At 41.1% G+C, this 20,073-nt stretch overlaps 2 protein-coding genes across 2 annotated transcripts; one reads left to right on the top strand and one right to left on the bottom strand.

The window, feature by feature from the left end:
• Positions 1-317: 317 nt before the first annotated feature.
• Positions 318-5,744, bottom strand: gatm (glycine amidinotransferase (L-arginine:glycine amidinotransferase)). The gene is made up of 9 exons (XM_079554853.1): positions 5,614-5,744; positions 4,422-4,640; positions 4,081-4,276; positions 3,812-4,002; positions 2,556-2,693; positions 1,644-1,808; positions 1,515-1,578; positions 1,313-1,429; positions 318-1,210 (listed from the first exon to the last, which is right to left on the bottom strand). Exons 1-9 carry the CDS (start codon positions 5,680-5,682, stop codon positions 1,098-1,100), a joined length of 1,272 nt encoding a protein of 423 aa, XP_079410979.1. The 5' UTR covers positions 5,683-5,744; the 3' UTR covers positions 318-1,097.
• A 1,287-nt stretch (positions 5,745-7,031) lies between these two features.
• On the top strand, positions 7,032-19,682 carry LOC306961886 (long-chain fatty acid transport protein 2-like). The gene is made up of 10 exons (XM_079554838.1): positions 7,032-7,589; positions 8,955-9,164; positions 10,917-11,075; positions 12,256-12,380; positions 15,932-16,126; positions 16,464-16,554; positions 17,284-17,482; positions 17,973-18,070; positions 18,133-18,263; positions 19,363-19,682. Exons 1-10 carry the CDS (start codon positions 7,109-7,111, stop codon positions 19,537-19,539), a joined length of 1,866 nt encoding a protein of 621 aa, XP_079410964.1. The 5' UTR covers positions 7,032-7,108; the 3' UTR covers positions 19,540-19,682.
• The last annotated feature ends 391 nt before the right edge of the window (positions 19,683-20,073 follow it).

The following is a 20,073-nucleotide window of genomic DNA, read 5'->3' as shown; positions in this document are numbered from 1 at the left end:
GAGAGGTTAATGTAATGCAGCCTTTGGCATCGATAGAACAGATAGTAAATAGTTAATTGCTCTTTATGACTAAACTAAAAGCTATAGTATCCTTACATAACCGTGTCATAACCCCCAATGACTTTATCTCCAGGTTAAAGTTTATAGACGGTTGAGCAAACTGCGATTATCAGCCATGTGATAGAGAGTGTGCAGCTGCCATCGCTCTTCATCTGTGCAGCAACATCTATCTGATATAAAAAAAATAAACACGGCCACCACAAGAACTAATAATGACTTTTTCTCATTTATTGACATACAAAAAACATGACAGCTTGCGTTCCTCTGAGGAGCGTTGTAAACATCAGAAGCTGATTAAGACTATAAAGGCATTGCAGTAATTATTGCATTTTTTTTTATATCTTCACAATTATTCTGAAGCCATTGAAGCAGCCAAGCAGGGAGAATGACTTTAGAGGCATATTACTGGCCCAGATTTGCATTAGAAGATAACAACAGAGGTGAAAGGTGTACAATATTGTATATGGACCTCTACTCAAATATAAAAATGGGAAAATCGAATATATATATGTATATATAAAAAAAAAAAAAGGAAATTCAAATCTTTACAAAGTATCGACTAACAGTAAGAAATAATATTTATAGTTTATGTAACCCATAACTTCTATACATGTGTGTAAATAAAAAATACTTTGGAAAACCTTCGGAGTTGGATGAGGAGCCTGCGGTCCCTCTTATAGCGGTGACATTCATAATTGTACCTTATCCTCGGAGTTAATGCTTCCAGGTGTGTCCGTCTTCAAGAAGTGGAGCGTTACCATAGCCAGGCCAGAAATGCAGTAATTATTGAGATTCTGAAGAAAGGTGATTTTTTTTCGTGAGAGCCGGGGATTCTCGGTTTAAAGCAGTTTGGCAAAGGCGATGTAAAATGCACAGCCGTGTCAACAATTCAAACATACTGGACACAAAGACCCAATCCGGACAAAACTCTACACTTCCAGACATGATATTCACACTCTTTACTAAGCTCTAATGTAAGGGTCCGGACTGAGGCTTCATGCCCACTGCTCAATAAAAACTGCCCGTTTCTGGCGCGGCTAGTGGAAGTACGACTGCAGCGTCCCACGGCGGCGCACGTCAGTGGTCCAACAGTGGAAGCCTCCTCCGAGAGAGTTCGCGTGACGAATGCTCACCTTTACGGTCTTTATACCTGAGGGACACAGCCGCAGAGTCACACAAATGAAGCCGTCGTCACTGTCATTACATTTGGATGGAAAACAAAAAACACACAGCGCGTAAGGAAGAAACTTACCAAGGCTTTCAAACATTTTCTGAATGGTGGTCTCATTGGCATCGACCATAACACGCTTCTCATCCAACATCAGAACATTCATTGAGAGCCACTTGGACGACATCCACAGAGGATGGTCTGCACAGAGGAGCAAAAACGTCATGCAAAAAGCTGTAGGATTGAACCTTTCTTACGCAACAGCTCATTGTTTAAGATTACGCACCATCAGGAATCAAAGGTGTTGGAGGTTTCACAACAGTCCAGCCGGCCTTCTGAAACATGTCGATCTGACGGGGCAGATAAAGGGGATAGGTCAAGAGTCCAGGGGAATGAATAGATTATAGAGTTGTACCTGGCGACATGGACGGTCAGGGTTTGACAGCACCAGTCCCGGCCCGATGATGTTGAAAGTGGCATCGATGTGCATGGGGTTTGGGTCTTTGAAGGAGATCACGTGCACCTTGTAGTCAGGGGCAAGATGGCGACGCATCCACTCGATTCCCATGTAGTTTGTAACCTGAGGATAGTAAGCAGTCATGTTTAAATAGAATAGTACTTTTAATAAGAGTTTAGTCCAGCCGTATTTTATATTTTCATGAATTATAAAGTTATTTTTCTTGATAATTTGATGTAAATAATTGTTAAGTGCTTTGAAGCCTGTAGACATACGTATACACAGACAGCTGCAGTTCTTAGTCAGGGTGTGAGATTTTCAGCACATTCTTGTGAATGAAGTCCTGACTCCTCAAACGCACCTGTCGCCCAGTCCATTCATCATTTGTCATTTCTTTGTTTCTACTTTGTGTCCTCAGGGCCTTTTATTCTAAAGCCTATTTATTTATTTATTGGATTATTTGGTAGGGACAGTGCAAGTTAATGAACAAGCCACACAAGCCTTGGGCTAATTTCCATCCGTCGTCCCCCATGTGCACTCTCAAACACTCTCATTCATCCTGGCTTATTGTACATGTTTTTAGTGGTCGGAGAAACCGGAGTACCCGGAGGAAACCTACGCAGACACGGGGAGAACATGCAAACTCCACACAGAAAGGCCCCGTCCCAGGTGGGAATCGAACCCGGACCTTCTAGCTGCGAAGCACGAGCGCTAACCTCTGTGCTACCGTGCCGCCCTAATCAACTGTGCTTCTTTATTCATTCAGTATTTGATCAAAATGTCTTATCAGAGAAATATTCCCCAATGAGGTTTTTAAAAAGTGCTTATATTTGAACATCACAAATATACGTTTGCTGCTCTCGCTCATACCTGACTCCTCTGAACAAACAGGTCCCGTCCCGCTCTGATGAAGTCGGCAGCGTCGAAGCACGGCTCGTGTTCTGTGGTCACAAACTTTCCCTGAGCCGCCAGCTGGTGCCTGTCCTCCACCGTGCGGATTGGGTAGTCCTGCAACCAGCACACGTGAGGTTTGTCAGTGTACACGTTTGTAAATTGTGGAGCTTTTCAGGTTTGAAAGAGCAAAAAATACAAAGCAGGCCTCGATTTAATGAGGCACAAAGAGAAGAGTTGGGTGCAAACATGTTTCTATGTCTAAAATGTGGACGCATTCCAGATTATGTATTAGTAAAGAATATATGCCAGTAGCTGCAATGTGAAATTGAATCCAACTCTTGCATAGTAAAGTTGGATAACTGTACAATCCCTATTTTAGGAAGTTCCGTTCTTTTTTTAGACACCAGGGAAGCACATCCATGGATGACCTTTACCCTTTATTACAGGAGGATATAAAGTTCAATATGGACTACTTGAACCCAGAGCAATTTGTGCATCTTGTGTGTCTTTCTTTCTTTCTTTCTTTCTTTCTTTCTTTCTTTCTTTCTTTCTTTCTTTCTTTCTTTCTTTCTTTCTTTCTTTCTTTTTTCCTTCTATCTTTCCTTATTCCTTTCTTTCTTTCCCTCTTTCTTTCTTTCTTTCTTTCTTTCTTTCTGTCCTTTCTTTTTTCATTCTTTCTTTCTTTCTTTCTTTCTGTCCTTTCTTTTTTCATTCCTTCTTTCTTTCTTTCTTTCTTTCAATACTTCTTTTTTTCCTTCTTTCTTTCTTTCTTTCCTTCTTTTCTTCCTTTTTTCTTTCCTTCTTTCTTTCTTTCGTTCGTTCCTTCTTTCTTTTCTTCTTTCTTTCTTTCTTTCTTTCTTTCTTTCTATCTTTCTTTCTTTCTTTCTTTCTTTCTATCTTTCTTTCTTTCTATCTTTCTTTCTTTCTTTCTTTCTTTCTTTCTTTCTGTCTTTCTTTCTTTTCTTCGTTCCTTCTTTCCTTTTTTTCCTTGAATGGCCGTAAAGTACCAAATGGGCCAAATTTGCAGTGGGCCATAAACAATTGTCCTCTGGGGTCACCCTCCAGTTGGTGAGCAAATGTCACCCTTGCTTTGAACCAAATCTGTAGTGCGTTACCACCTTTTGACGTGAACTTTTGTTAGTGAAAGGGTTGCAAGTTAAACTCTGGTCTTTTCTGTAAACACAATAAATGAAGTCAATCAGCTGTGTCTCTCAGTGACTGCTCTCCCTCACCTGGTCGTACAGCTCGTCCGCCATGGTGGGTTTGGGAGCGGCGGTCCATTTGGCACCTTTCCTGAAGTACTCTTTGATAAGGGGCCTGTAGGCTCTGTACTCAAAGAATCGGGCCCTCCACGCCATGGGGGCCTCGATGATCTCATTTCCCACGACAATGAGGATGTCCCTGGGCATAGCAGCATACATGCCTGCACCATTCAAACAGAACCAGGTCATTACAAGCAGCTTATAGCCCAGTTATAGATGAGTCTGAGCGAGTGTTTTACCAGAGGAGGCGAAGTCCGGGGTCTTGTAAGCCATTGACCAGTCGATGGGCTCGGGGCGTCTCACTGTCACTCCCTCGTGACGCAGAATATTGCACATTTCTTCAATTTCAGCAACTGCTTTTTTCAAGTGGTCCGCAGGAAAAGACTGGCCTCCATACTTCTGATACCAGGGCCAGTACTTCTCATAAGTGTTAGCCTGTAGATTAAAGCATATGTGATGAACCACCGGATCATTGTCAGAAATATTCAATGATCCTAGAACCTGGTAACATTAGCCTTTCCATTTACAACACAAAAACCACTGATGCCAGCGGACAGGTTTGGAAGTATTAATGACCTACTTTCACTTCCACAGTGAAGGGAGGCACTTGGGCGTTCTCGGCGCGGCCCACGATCACTTCCTCGAGCGTGTCCCATTCGTTGTAGCTGCACACGGGACAGTCCTGCGCGGTCTCAGTAACGTGTTCGTCCTCCAGGTGCGGCTCGGCCACAGCAGCGCTGGAGGTGCTCTGCAGCGCCCTCTGTGCCCTCTGCACCCAGCCCGTCACTGCGCGCCCAAACTGTAGGATCACAACAGAGTGTCACTGGCTGTCTTTGATACAGAAGTAATAAACTATTCAGATGATTGCGAGCACGAGCAAGTATGCGCGACGTTTGGAATTCCTGGAGGAAACAAACGTTTAGGTTGGCCGAACAGCAAAACGACACACTGTCCAAACAAAGTAAAAGTGACTGTGATTGTGAGAAATTGGCTTTCTGTCTACTTCTTGTCCCGTTGGCCTTGTGTCAAAGTACACGTGTTGTAAGGACCCTTATCGCAGATGGGTTTACTGCGGCCGGAGCGGGTCACTGAGTTTGGGAGCGCATCTGTGCCAAACAGCTGCGCGCTGTCACTCCAAGAGCCTTCACAGCACGGCGCCGACATGTGTGACGCCAAGTTTTCTCTCTTTTTTTTTTTACTCCTTCTCCAGAACCAAAAATGTTTTTGAGAAATACCGACAGTTTTTTTTACAGTACGTAGGCCTGGATGCAGCAAGTGATGGGGTGCAGGTAAATCAGATAAAAAGGGCCTAATTGACGAATTAAAAAAAAAAAAAAATGATCGCAACGTTCTCTCCTATTAGTTTTTGAAGTAGGCTCTAAGATGCTGCCCAACTGGGTAAGGACTAGGCTACAGGAAGCTCAAATAATATTCAAATACAAAAAACATTGTAATCGTCTTCTAAAAGTGCAATGTTCATCTATATACTATATGTAAAAGATTGTGGACACGTATCAAAGCAAAACATTTTATTTGTAGTTATATTTCCCTATTACTCTGGTGATTGGATTGCTACTCGCGCTAAAATCTGCACAAATCCACGTGTACTGCTCAAAGTCATTTACTGATGCTTTTTTTTTTTTTCTTTTTTTTCTTTCTTTCTTTCTTTCTTTTTTCCTTTTCCTTTTTTTCTTTTTACGAATCCCTCCTGTGACCAGTGGAGTTAAACGTACTATCAATAAAAGACATAAGCGACTGTGAGAGATACCAACCATGGCTCCAATCAGATGGGCTGCCTCTGCGCCCCTGCTACCTCCTCTGAGACACCTGACCCGCAGCATGGTCCGAGCTTATAGTGAGAGATCGCAGACTCAAACGGCGACGTACGTCCTTTACCAAGCTTTACGCACGAATGGGGACGCGTGGCTCCTCGCTCAGCTTTATAGCCACGGGGCTACGTGCCGCCCAAACTATTGGCTGCTTTTTCTTGAGCCGCAACGTGACTAGAGAAACAGTCTATCTCTGAAATCCAATCCCTTACCGCAGCAAATTCTTATCGGCAGATGACGAGCATCGACCCAAACCTCTGAAACGCGCAGCTGAGAGAGAATGACCCCCAAAGTATATAACGTGCATTAAGCCTATCAAATCAGCATTGTGGCATTTATTCACAGATACATATTTATAAAGCAATAGTGGACGTGGTTGTTGTGTGTGTGTGTGTTTGACGCGCAGTGACCCGTGCGTAAAATAGGCTACTCCAATGAACACATAGGGGGTGGCAGAAGTGCTAAAGCAAGAACAGAACTATAATCGGTTTTAGTTTCTGTCCTAAAGCATAAAAAAAGTTCACAAAAACACAGACATGGGTTTTGTGAATGGGGAATTTCATTCAATCTGTCAAAGCCACACATTTAATTCTTATTTATTGGCTTCCATGCGTGTCTCCACGTTTCCCTTTCATGTTTTAATCCAATCAGACCTGAGGTTGATTGGACTGTGCTCAGTTTCATAATTCACTGAGATTATCTGAAACGCGGACCAAAGCCAAAGGTCAGGGGATGCCTTCAGTGTCCAAGGAGCAGCACACCAAACAAGATCAAGCAAAAGGTTTAGAAAAGTTGAGACAGGGTTAATTATGTTCAAAACAAATCTCCTGGTCAACTGTGCACGTGACAGCTGAAAGTATCTGCACTCTGAGTTATTATTTCCGTATTATCATCATCGCTTTAAGAGAATATTCTGTTTCTCAGTGACAGCTTCTGCAGGGGGTTACTGTTCTCACCAGCCTAAACCACTCCTCTCTCCTCTGCGCTCCAGGGTGTCTGTGTGGTGGCGGTGGTGGCTTTACGGGCTTTCCATTGCTTTTACTTTTCACATTTTAAATTATGCAATTTAAAATAGATTTACTATTTTTTATAAAGAGGCTATGTTTAAAGGCCAGCAAGCCTATATAGGCCCACTTTTGTTTTTGCACATTTGCATTGATCTCTTTTTACTTTTGGAAACTCCTCCCACCTGAACAAAGAGTTTGTCCTACTGTCTGTCGTGTGTCTTCTGGCCTTCAACTTTTGCAAATGCAGCCAGTGTCTACAATGATCAACAGTATCGTTGAATTATAAAACACGTATTGCTTTAAACATATAAAACATTTTAAAGGGAAAGCCCCGCCCCTTGAACCAAAATCCCCCTTTCCCACATTCTCTGTTTTGCAGCAGGGATCGACATTTTTCTTGGGTACATTGACCTCAAGACTGGCACGACACGATGGAGCTTTACACAGTCACCATCGCGCTTGCTTCCATTTTGATTGTACATGTTGCTGTCAAAGCCTATTTCCCGTATTTCTGGGTGGATATGAAGTATTTTTGGGACTTGTTTCAAATCATTATGCGGTTTCTCTCACGAAGACGGAGGAAACCCCTCTTCTTCGCGCTGGATCGCTTCTTGGAGCAGGCGGCGGCGCGCCCGGACAAAGTTTTTATCGTCTTCGAAAACGAGCGGTACACCTACGCCCAAACAGACAAACGCAGTAACCAGTTGGCACGCGCGCTGCAGGTCCAGCCCGGATACAGAGCTGGAGACACCGTGGCGCTGTTTATGGGGAATGAGCCCGCCTTCATGTTCACCTGGCTGGCTCTGGCCAAACTGGGCTCCCCCGCAGCGCTGCTCAACCACAACATCCGAACCAAGAGCCTCCTGCACTGCTTCAGCTGCAGCGGGGCAACAGTCCTCATAGCGGCCCCAGGTATTAGCACTAAGACCCCATAGGCCTGTGTAAGTGGTTAAAGATTATCTCTCATTGCATTGTCTCCGTGTCTTTGGGCAAGACACTCGCCTGAAGTGGGGTTTTAAGAGTTAAAGGCTATCTTGTTGACTCATTTTAGTGTCTGACGACCTGAACATCCTGAGTGACCAGGTTATTCCATCAATGGATTCCTTCTTCCCTGTTGGAACAGGCATATTCCAAGATGACAATGCCAGGATTCATCAGGCTCACATTTTGAAAGAGTGGTTCAGGGAGCATGAGACATCATTTTCACACACAAACTGGCCTCCACAGAGTCCAGAACCTCATTGAGAATCTTTGGGATGTGCAGGAGAAGTCTTTGCACACACAGTGGTCACACTCTCCCATCATCGATACAAGATCTCGGTGAAAAATGAATGCAATACTGGATATTTAACATTGCAGGAGCTTATTGAAACAGTGCCTCTGTGAATGTGCTGTAATCAAAGCTAAAGGCGGTCCAATGAACTTCTTGAATATGTGACCTTTTGTAGTGGCAACTTTTTCATGTCCTCAGTGTAGTATTTTGTTGTACTGCACTTGTACATTGCAAGGAAGTTGACTAGCTTAATATTTTGGCCCATAAAGAGATGTCATAAGAAACATTAATTAGGTCAGTTGATAGAGTGGCTTCGCCCACTGATCCAGAGATTGAGGGATCAATTCCAGCTTCCCCCACTGTGTACTTTGATTATGTCCTTCCATGTAAAAGTGCTTTCAGAGCCCAGTCTAAGCACTATATAAAAATAATTACCGTAGTACCTTAGTTCATTCAACACCAAGGATGGAAGTAACAGGGCAACCATTTTCATACAACAACAAAGAAAATACTTGTATTTATTGGTTCATTTGGTTTGGACAGTGCATGTTAATGGACACACCACACCAGATTGTAGTCTTGGGCCAATTTGCGTCCGTTGTCCCACACTCGGAGTCTCAGAGTGAGTTTACTCTCATTCATCCTGGCCTATTGTACATGTTGAAACCGGAGTATCCAGAGGAAACCTCCACAGACACGGGGAGAACAAGCAAACTCCACACAGAAAGGCCCTGTCCAGGTGGGACTCGAACCCAGGACCTTCTTGCTGTGAGGCACAACACACACGGAACTAGCCATGATTCCTGGTAATTTACAGTCCTATACTGCATTGGAGCCAGGGTTTTTAATTCATCAAAGAATAAACTAGGTGATTGTGTGCTGTATCCGTGCTGTTTCCATCCCATTACTGAGCTGTCAAGGAAAGTGCTCCCAAAAACACCACAGGACTCTATAATGTTGGACATAATCTGAAACCATTCTGTTTCCTCTCATTTTGTTTCCAGAACTGAAGGGAGCTGTGGAAGACGTGCTGCCTTCGCTGACCCAGCAGGGCGTCACGGTGCTCCTGATGACCAACCACTGTCCCACACCAGGAATACTGAGTTTTACAGAGAAAGTGAATGCCGCGTCTGACTGTCCTCTACCGAGCTCGCTCCGATCTCATGTTAATTTCAAGAGTCCAGCAGTTTTAATCTACACGTCTGGGACCACAGGTAAAAGAATCAGACATTTCTCAAGCATCTGATCATATCTAATCTACCGGTAATTATATTTGTATAGCCCAATATCACAACAGAACTTGTCTCACAAGGCAGTAAAAAGACATGAAACAGTGAAACCTTTTAGATTAAGATTTTTTTTTTCTTTACAACTGAACTTAAAGGGACTATACAGAGTTTAAAAATTTTAAAATTAAGTATTTTCCTCCCCCTACATGTTCCAACAGTGTCCTAATGTGTAGAATGTGCCCAGACCTGTTCACCACAACTGCCTCTAAAATCCTGCACTGTCACTAAAAACGGTGTTGCTTCGGCCCGAAGTGCCGTCATGCACGAGCTTAATATAGAAGCTGCAGTTACACGTATGACCTGAGGTGGCAGTAGTGAGTATAAAATGGCTAACTTGCGTCTAGCCCCTTTAACTAGAGTTTGTTAGGATATTTATTGTTCATCAAACATAAATTAAGTTACAGTGGTGAGAAACAATCGCCATTTGAGTAGTTAAATATTACAAATACTCTGAAGAACACTGATGCATGACAGACTCAATCGAAGTTCTGCCTACACTGTGCCGCTCTCACAGAGGTTTCAGCAGCTCTTATAGTCTCTCTGTCCAGGAGAGTAAAGGTCACAGAATGGCTCAATGATGTCGTCATCTTCATGTCAAACTGGTTTAAACCTGGAACTTTTCCATTACAACACGAACACAGCACTTAAACTATATAAACAAGGAGCAACCGTTTTGTTCTTTTACGTTTTTGTAACAGAGCTCTCCAAAAATCTAATTCCTTCTCATGGTTCAGCTGCTCACCATGAGATTTTACCTTTTTTAAGGATGTTTTCAAATGTGGAGACCTTTTTGTCATTCATAACTCTCTTTAGCAAGCACTGAAAACACAAAAAAAAGTTTCTCAGAAAATGTAGCAGTTGTGAACATTTTGAATAAATAAAGTAACTCGTTTGGTCTTGATGGATGTATCAGCGAACAACGCTCCAGGATCGACAGTTTTGTAGGTTTTCTGGTGAGAGGGTCTGTCAGAGGTGAAAACCTTCCAAACAATTGATCCCGGAGCTTCTTACACAGTGGCGGAAAGTAAAGGCGCCATGCTAGCTACGCATACAGCCGTTGGGTCACTGAAAGGTCAAATACGCACAAATATATATATTTTTTTTCCACATGAAAAGTTGCATAATGCACCTTTAAGATTAATGTATTGTGTCAATGGGTTCTGTGATGATGTAAAAGGGTCTTCTTGGCTGGTCGTGGCTGAAAGCTCCCAGTTGTTTGATACACACAACACCAATAAAAGCTGTTTATCTGGCGATATCCTCAACTAGGCACAAGGCGAAGGAGACCATTGAGCTTTGATGCTGAACAGTGACCAGCACCTTTTTTGTCCTGGACCAGCTGCTTCTTCTTCAGTGTGTTTATTTTGTTTTTGTGTTTGTTTACTGACTAATACTGACCATAGCACAAATATTTAAAATCTAGAAAAATCAACATATTAACCTTATTTGCGCAATTGCACCCAAGCCAATGTATCTGCAATGTACCTGCTGTTCATGAGTCATAACATTACATTTTTCTCTTACTTGCAAATGAAGTATGTAACTTGTTTCATTGTTTCCTCAATCTACTGCTTGTCTCTGCACTATTATTATTGTTCATGCATCTTCCTTTACTAATAATCATGTAATGTTCTAAGGAAAGTGAATCAAAGCCTGACAGTGCCTCTCTGATGGCAGGTCTCCCGAAGGCCGCTGTGGTGAACCAGAATCGGCTGCTGACTGCTCTTGCGGTTCTATCGTCAAACGGTGTCTCGTCTAAAGATGTGATTTACCTGAACCTGCCTCTGTTCCACACCGCAGGCTTCATCATCGGCTTCATCGGATCCATAGAGACAGGTGACACAGAATCTGAGCAAAGGGCTGAAGTTTGCATGTTCTCCCCGTGTCTGCATAGCTCCTCTAGTTCCCCTATGCTCAATGGGACTTTCCTGGTTAAATAAAGGGTAAATAAATAATAGAATGGGATGGATGAAAGTTGTTCAGTTATACTTGAGCGTCAGTCATTTAATGTGAACCACATGCTCGTGGCTCCTCGCGCCGGATTTAAAAGAAAAGCCCTTTGTCGAGCTGGATTTATTTGGAGCCCAGACCTAAACCAGATTACCTACTTTCACATGTGTGTTCTGTGTTTTCTAATTTAGGTCAAAGTTTATGATGCTTCTGTTCAGTTTTAAAAGAGTGAGTTAGTAATTAGTATTGTATTGCATTGTATGTATTTTGTTGAAAAAGTTTTCCCATGAATTGTAATGCAAGGTTCCCCATTAATGAGGGTTAAAAACTTCCACATAGTTTCACTAAGTGCGTAGATTCATTTGTTTGAGATTGGTCTTGTCTTGTGCTATTTCTTCCTGATATATTTTCTGACATGTTTTCTTGTAGGACCATTTTTGTTGAGGGTAGCTGGTTCAAACCTCTCAGTGTCTTAGAAATGCTATGTTGCTCTATATAATAGCTATAGTCCATTATCCACATTAGCTTATGGTCAGATAGTTCAATGGCTATAGCTGCCCTAGGGCTGATAGACCAAAAATAATGCAAAAAAATGTATCATAATTTTGTCAGAGCCTAGATTCATGATTTGTGTGCACTTAAGATCGTTATGTTGCTTTTACTGAAACTATCAGCAACTTCCCATCATTAGTCAGGTTCACCTTTCACTACGATTGGTAAAGTGGCTTCAATAGATGGAGTGAGAGGGAAAAACTATTTCTTCAAATAAGCAGATTGTTAGAACTTATTCAGGTTTTTATTGTCACATAGCCCTACGTGAAGTCTTGCCCAAGGATGCACTGATATATCCACTGTATTTATCTTGACTAGTTTTTAAATTGCCTTCAAATGCATGGACTCATTGTTTATGCACAAATGGCATCTACAGTAAATGTCTTGAATCTAACACAGAGCTACTAATGCTGCACCTATATTGCTCACTCTGATCCCAGTGTGTGGAAGTTTAAGACAAGAACATCTACAAATGAGGATAAGCACGATGACCACATCTTTGTTGTGTTTTTAGGCTCGACCATTGTTCTAAGGAGGAAGTTTTCAGCCTCCCAGTTTTGGGACGACTGCCGCAAACACAGTGTGACAGTGATTCAGTACATTGGAGAAGTGATGCGCTATCTCTGCAGCACGCCCAAGGTACAAACTAAGATTTATTAAATTAAGTATCAGTGGTCATAGTAAATATATAATTGTTTTAAATATATGTGCGCATGGTGCAGCACTTTGGAAACACTTTGTTTATAAAATGTGCTGTTAACCCTCTACAGGCAGTGTTGGCGGTATGGGGGTGCAGCGGTTAGCGTTCATATATAATCTAAATTTTAGCCCGATTGAATTGGGCCTCCTCATGTTTCATTGTAGCTCTTCTTGGGACAGCTGCTGTAAAGCACTGCTCCACCACCCATTGAACCAGACAACTTTCCAAATCGGTGCATTCCCGCCGTGCGACCGGCACACCTGGCTTACCGAAATAGAAATCATTAAATCTCAACTATCGTGTTCCCGTCTTGTGCGTCATATCCTGTCATTAAAAACCCTAAAAATGCAACTTTACTTTGATATGTTCCTTCTAACTGTACACAATACTGTCGTATAAACTTATTTAAGGATGTAGTTGAAGTATCATGAAGTATTGTAAATATTTAGTGTACGTGTGTGGCCATTCAGAGTGTCTGGTTGCATCACATGAGGGCCCGTGTCACTTTTCTCTGACCCGTTACGAGCTCGACTGGTGGGATCTAGTCAGTACTAGGAATAGATACTGGCCTTTACTTGGAGATCAAATAACTGAAGCCAAAACCTGGCCCTCAGCGCGTGCTAAGTCACATGATCACATTTTATTTACAGAATGTACTGTACGCGAGTAATATAAAATGTAGAAAATGTACATTCGCTTGTATAAATTTGTCCCAGGGCTCCAGAAACGGATCCCATATCAGTTGAAAATCAGCGTCTTTTCCTTTTAGTTCAAATTAGATTTTTTCCAATTGGACATGTTTCATTACATCATGTAATAAATTAATAAAGGTTTTATTTTTTTTATTCCAATTTAATAGTCAGTCTTCTAGCTAGCACTGACACAAATTTAATATCAGTTTTCTGCTTGTTAGTAAGATTAGCAGTTACTGATATAAGTGCAAGCACAGGTTCAGGGTGTAACTGTGTTCCACAAACATCAGACAAAATGTTAGTCCAGTAAGCTGTTCTGTTAGGACAGTTCCAAAAAGAGCTAGTGAAGCCTGTTCCTGGCCACAACGGTCACAAGCTGGGTTCACTTTTGACTTTCACTTTTCTTCAAGTCTTTGAAGAAAATGAATCAATGCTTGTAACAGGTAGTGTGACAACTCTGATTCTCCAATTCAACCCAGTCAGCACCCTTTGCATTACACCAGAAGGACAAAGATGGGATATTAGTGCGAGGTTGTCCAGTTTTATTTAAAAAAAAAAAGACTTAAGTAATAAAAAAAAGGTATCATCGGAACAAAAATTTACAATTTGGTAGAATATTCATTCTCACTCTGTTAATTCTTCCCGCTAGGGAAACTGGGAGGTCGCACCATTTGTCCAAATTCTGGCTTGTTTGTTTGTTTGTATAATGTTGTGAAATTATGTTTAAAAAGACTAGAAAATTGTTGTGTAAAGTTAATCCCTAGATACTTAAATTTATTTGATATAGTAAATGGATAAGAGCTAAATATGGTATTAGATTGCTGGGCTGAACGACTAATAAAAAAAAAAACACCTTTAGAAAAATTGGTTCTTTATCCTGATATTAGTCCAAAATCTTTTAAAACAGACATAATAGCCGGGAGACATTCCAACAATAAATCAGTCAGCGTACAGTGAAACGTTATGTTATGTTGTTCCCCTAAATATGCCAGAGTATCCTTTACTGGTTCATAATGCAATGGCCAATGGCTCGATTGCCAAGGCGGTAAGACACGCACATCCATAGTTCTCAACCAGTGTGCTTGATCCAAAAAACAGAACAGTGGAAAAGGGAAAGGAGATCCACACAACTGTATATGCTCACACCGGCAGAAGTGACGTTTCAATGTCTTAGCCCTTCATCAGACTTAAAAAACAGCTCTGACACACCTGGTATATATACATGGGCTGATTATGTCATGTGATGAGTGAGGTCACATGACCCAACATGACCATAAGTATCCTTAGAATATTTTACATATTTACATAAGTCAACATATAACGGTACATAAATAGAGGTGTGCACACAGGCTAACGACTAAAACGGCGGCTGACCAGTCCGCCGTTTCTTTGTTTCTTTGCACAGCATAGTGCAAAGAAACAATAAGTATATTTACATATGTAAATATGTAACAACGGACATTAACAACCATGGATTCATGTATAGGCCAGCCAGGGATACATAAGCATGTAGATGACATTGTTCATGTTACATGTGATGGTTCCCCTTATAGGGTAGAATTTCCCAGTCCGTGGAGGTTGAAAGTTTTAGTCTTTTGTGTAGCACAATGACCGCGCCTGTAGTCATTTGTGAAAAAATCAGCCTGATGTGTGAAGTTTGTGCCGTGAAATGGTTCGTTGATGTTGTGTCTGGTCAACCCAAAGAGTCACTATGTGACGAAAAAGGGTTTACCTTTTTCGTCACATATTGACTCCAAAGGGCAGTCGTGACGGTAAGAATACCCATTTTGTCACATTTTGACTAAAAAGGTTCAAAATTAGGTATAGTCCTGAATTCCTGCTCTGGGGTCTATTATAAGGATAAATAAGGTTTAACCCTGTGACATGAAGTACGAGGTGTGGCCAGCATCAAGAAGGAAGTTTACTCCAAAAAACATGTGGTCTGAGATATGACCTGCCTATGCCTGATTTAATCATAAAGGTATAATATTTAACTGATGAAAACACTGTATCTAACTTATTTACAGTCATGCATTGTGCTTTGGAGCAACCAATTATATGCCAATTAATTCAAAATTATGTGTATATTTTTACTTTTAACACTTTTTAATGCTGTCCCAAATTTTGGTAATTCATATTTCAGGTCATTTGGTGCAGTGCTAAATAGCAGTAGATTTATATTTTTCATCTGGATATTCATATAATTTCATAAATTCATGGTCAAGAAAGTTATTTTATCAATATGAACAGTGATCGTGCTGTGAAACTTGCAAACAGTGCTTTAAATCAGCCGTGCAGGGCGGATATTGCAGTGGTGATATTAACAACTTAAACCATACAAGGACTGCCTTTAAAAGAGTAAAAAATAAAAATGTACATTTGTTTGTTAATTATGTTTCACAAAACATTTGAAAATATTTACTGGAACTTTACTGGGACTTGGACTGGACGGTGCTCTCATTTGTCCTACTGAAATTCTTATTCTTGTTCTACAGGGGTGCAAAAGGGCACATTGTAATCTCTATCTGAAATGTTTGTGCCCTCAGTTTCAGTCATATCGCTCTCTGTTTGTGGTACTGTTCTGAGCCAGCGCTGTCTTTTGCACTTGTGCCGAACTGTGTTGATACAACCAGGGCAATGTGTCCACACCCGATCCTCCTACCATCACTGGATTCTCTAATCAACCTGGTCCAAGCACCAAACTTGATCTATTTAATAAACTATTCATTGTCAGAGGAACAAATGCTTGCACAGATTCTTGGTCTTTCAATGAATGCACTTTTGTATTTAAATCACAGAGAGAAAACGACAAGGAGCATAAAGTGCGCCTGGCCATCGGAAACGGTGTCCGCGCTGAGATCTGGAGAGAGTTCATCTGTCGTTTTGGGAACGTTCAGATCCGTGAGTTTTACGCCTCGACTGAGGGAAATGTGGGATTCATCAACTACGTCGGGAAAGTTGGAGCCATTGGACGAGTCACCTTCATTCACCCGGTAAAACATGTTTTCATCCTCTGCAAGTCAGAGATAAAAGGGCTAGAATCCTTTAGACAAGGTCCTAAATTATTTCATTATTTTTATTCTAAAAACAAGCCATGAAACCAGACTCAAGTTTTGATTTTCAACTGGATTATCAATATTTGTTTTTGGCTAAATCAATATTGTTATTGTACTATTGTTCTTGGAAGCACATATTTTTCACTTCATATTTAGATACAAAGTAAATCAAAACATGGAAGGATGGGTGGATGGGTGGATGGGTGGATGGATGGATAGTGCCTTCATGCTGTGTGTGAAACTGATTGACACTCTGACTTGAATATATTTGCAGATATTGTTTCCTTTTGTTCTGGTAAAGTACGACACCGAGCGGGACGAGCCGGCTCGAGGGGCTGATGGGCTCTGCGTGCAGGCTCCCAAAGGTGAAGCAGTGGTTTGCTTATAATAATAGTAATACACTTTCCCTTTTGGAGAGGGGCACTGGGGCAACAGTGGCTCAGATGGTAGCGCTTGTTACCGGGAGGTTGCTAGTTCAGACCCCAAGTTCTGTCCTTGGGCAACAAGAAACGTAGTTTTTAATTTCTTTATTCATTTGAGCAGAAAAGTATTTCAAACATTTTTGCAGAAGAAGGAAAGAAAACAAGACTATTGTGCTCAAAGAGAACTTATTCTTACATAATAAACCTACCCCTTATGTCTCATTCAAGCAACATCACATAAACTTTCAGCTACACTACAGTCACTTTCAGCTACAGTCTGTGCTTGTGTATTAATATAAATGATTGTACAAAGATAAGTACATTTGACCTTGATTTGAGTAGGTAGAGTGGAAAGAGTTTCATATTTTAAGAGTTGAAAATACAAATTCCACTGGTATTTTTTATGTAATTGGCAAGTCACAATGACACAAATTAGCTTCATGCTGATTCTAATTTGGATTCAATTATTTTGTTTGTATGGCTGAATATTGCAGATTTAGAACAGTTAACACAAAATGAAAACCCATCAGGATTAGACGGACGGTCTTATTTGCAGTCAACAAAATACTCTGCTTTAATCATTCATGAGGAACACGTTTTATGAATAGAAAACAAAGCTCTTCATAAATACTTATTATGTACTTTATGCTTAATATACTTCTTGGTGCTTAGGTGAGACGGGCCTCCTAGTCTCGAAGATCACAGACATCGCTCCGTTTGTGGGATATGCTCAGAACGAGGAGCAGACGGAGAGGAAACGACTCCGGGACGTCCTGAAAAAGGGGGATCTTTACTTCAACAGCGGAGACCTCATGAGGATCGACCAGGAAAACTTCATCTACTTCCAGGACCGAGTTGGAGACACTTTCAGGTAGAAAGAAGCTACTGAGCTGATGTATGTCAGCTGGCCACTCCTGCTCTTTGTAAAGAATAAGTAAAGTGTGTAGACTGGCCTGGCTGATGTCGACCTCGGCTGCATATTGAGGACACACGCCCTAGTGTGACTGAGGAATGGATTAAAAGCACTTGACAGGTGCTGACTGAGTTGATGTTTTGACATAACAGTGTCATGCACATCAGTACACACCCTGTCTGCGTACAAGTCTGAGGTATGGTAAACTATTGACCCTGAGAGGAAATCCATCTTGGACTACAGTGCCACATTAGCTGAAACACAAAACATAAAACAAAGAAACATAACAGTCATCCTTCTCGGTCATAAATAACAATAATGGCTGCGACTTCTGTTAGTGGTAGACCTTACAGTTCAGCAGTAAATGCAACAATTTTATTATCATCTTTATCATCACCCCGGTGAATGGCAAAAGCAAAACGTTTAAACAACTCTTTGTCTTCAACAGGTGGAAAGGTGAAAATGTTGCCACCACTGAGGTTTCTGACATCCTGACCATCTGCGACTGTATCAAAGAGGCAAATGTTTATGGAGTTCAAGTGCCAGGTAAAACCGGCTCTTATATCCATGTGCATAAGCAGTGGTGTAGCTCTGCTGTTGTGTTTCAGGTCATGAGGGGAGAACAGGGATGGCTGCCGTCACACTGAAAGAAGACGCACGTTTTGATGGAAGAAAGCTGTACAGCCAAGTTTCAGAATATTTACCATCATACGCCCGACCGCGCTTCATACGAGTTCAGGTATCTCCATGAACAACTTATTTACAACTACAGGACACATTAAAGTGCAAGCATTGAAAATGTGCAGTGTCGTGCAGCTAAGTCAGATTAAACGTTACTGAACTGTGTTGTATATTTGCGCAATGCTGCCATCTAGTGACAAGGTCTGCAGATCTGGGTTATTTTCGTAAGACAAACAGGGTTGTCTTAAATATATCATTATGTAAATGTTTTAAATATGAAAACATAGTTAACTTTATTAAGACCTGGAGAGAGGTCTGTTAGAGATTTAACAATGGTGTTTGAGAGGATGGATGAAAAATAGGCAGCAGTCAGTTTATTTACCATCAGTGCGGGACCTGGAGACATGAACTCGAGACATTGCGCGAGTCCTACCATTCAAGTCTGTCTGTGCTTCCACAGAAAAGGGATAAATACCCTCTCAGAGCGTCATACTGATACACAAGCAAACATTCAGTGGCTGAGAGTGGGCGCCTGAGCACCACAGTCAAGACTATGACAGAGATAGTACGACTGTACAGCCTGACCCACGGATAGTATTAGAACCATTTCAACTTTCTATTAACGACATGCATTCAAAGTAATAGTAATGATAATATAATAATACGTTTTATTTGTAAAAAAAAAAAAAAAGCGCTTTCCAAGAAACTCAAAGACAGTGCTCAAATGATTAAAAACATAAATATAATCCCTTTTTTAAACGTAAGAAAGGATGCCATTACAGTAATCAATTCCATAAGTGATGAAAGCATAGATGAGTTAAATTAAATCCTGTGCCCAAATACCTTCTTTTTTTTTAAAGCCACAAATGCAAGAAATATCAACGGATTCATAATTTCTTAAGATTCGCAAACAATGGTTAAACAAAGGAATGAAGGGAAATTTAGACATTCAAGAGCAAATTGGATGCAATGGACAAATGTACTGCAGTCCAGCAAAACCTGAACATGTTTTGAGCCTTAAATGCCTCTTCCATGAGCTTGTGGAGATAAAAATCAAGTGAACTTTCATTATTGTCTAGTTTCTTTTTGCGTCTTTAGTTTGAGAGCATTTTGATTCATGTTTCTGATGTACTCCTCACTCCTCTCTCCCCGCTCAGAGCGCAGTGGAGGTGACTGGGACGTTCAAACAGATGAAGGTGAAGTTGGTGGAGCAGGGTTTTGATCCGGGACAAATCCAGGAGCCTCTGTTTGTACTGGAGGAGCGAGAGAAGAGCTACGTGCCCCTGTCCCTGGCAATCTACAGCTCCATCATCTCAGGAAACGTGAAACTGTGAGGAAGTCCGCTCCACCACTTGTCATCTTTAGCCTCAGGGAATCCAGCATAATCTTAATACAACACAGTAACGAGGAAGGTTGTGTATTTTTAGTCTCTTTTGTGTGTGTGTGATAAATGCTGTATATTCAAATAGTTTTATTTTCAAAATTTGAAAGTGTCTTTTATTGTTGAAAATAAATGCCATAAGTCCTTATTGTCTGACTTAGATTCTTTACATGCTTGCTCTTAATGTGGGATCGAATATTTTTGTGTAAAATCTTAAAAAATTTCAAGGGATCAATATAACCATTGTTTTTATTGTACTAACTATTTGAAATGCAACCTATTTTGGAGGTCAAGGGCTAATTTTTTCTATAATGTTAAATCACAAACTCGTATCTATTACATTGCCTGACCCAAAAAAAAGTTGCCACCTGGATTTAACCAAGTGTTATGATCTGGGGTTGCTGGAGTTGTATAAGTGCAAAATACAAATAGAAAGTGCAAAATACAAATAAGTCTGCAATATCATCAAGTTACAGTATTTTGCAGC

Source organism: Gobius niger, assembly GCF_951799975.1.
Source record: "Gobius niger genome assembly, chromosome: 4".
In the NCBI taxonomy this organism is placed as follows: domain Eukaryota; kingdom Metazoa; phylum Chordata; class Actinopteri; order Gobiiformes; family Gobiidae; genus Gobius; species Gobius niger.
The sequence above is the reverse complement of the archived record's forward strand: the minus strand, read 5'-3'. Positions and strand labels throughout refer to the sequence as shown.

Excerpts from the sequence above, each read along its gene's own strand:
- gatm (XM_079554853.1), bottom strand. The coding sequence starts at position 5,682 with ATGCTGCGGGTCAGGTGTCTCAGAGGAGGTAGCAGGGGCGCAGAGGCA. Across the intron at positions 4,277-4,421 it reads CCTTCACTGTGGAAGTGAAA|GCTAACACTTATGAGAAGTA; the intron begins GTAGGTCATTAA and ends TTTAATCTACAG. Across the intron at positions 1,809-2,555 it reads TGTTTGTTCAGAGGAGTCAG|GTTACAAACTACATGGGAAT; the intron begins GTATGAGCGAGA and ends TACTATCCTCAG.
- LOC306961886 (XM_079554838.1), top strand. The coding sequence starts at position 7,109 with ATGGAGCTTTACACAGTCACCATCGCGCTTGCTTCCATTTTGATTGTA. Across the intron at positions 11,076-12,255 it reads CATCGGATCCATAGAGACAG|GCTCGACCATTGTTCTAAGG; the intron begins GTGACACAGAAT and ends TTGTGTTTTTAG. Across the intron at positions 16,127-16,463 it reads GAGTCACCTTCATTCACCCG|ATATTGTTTCCTTTTGTTCT; the intron begins GTAAAACATGTT and ends ATATATTTGCAG.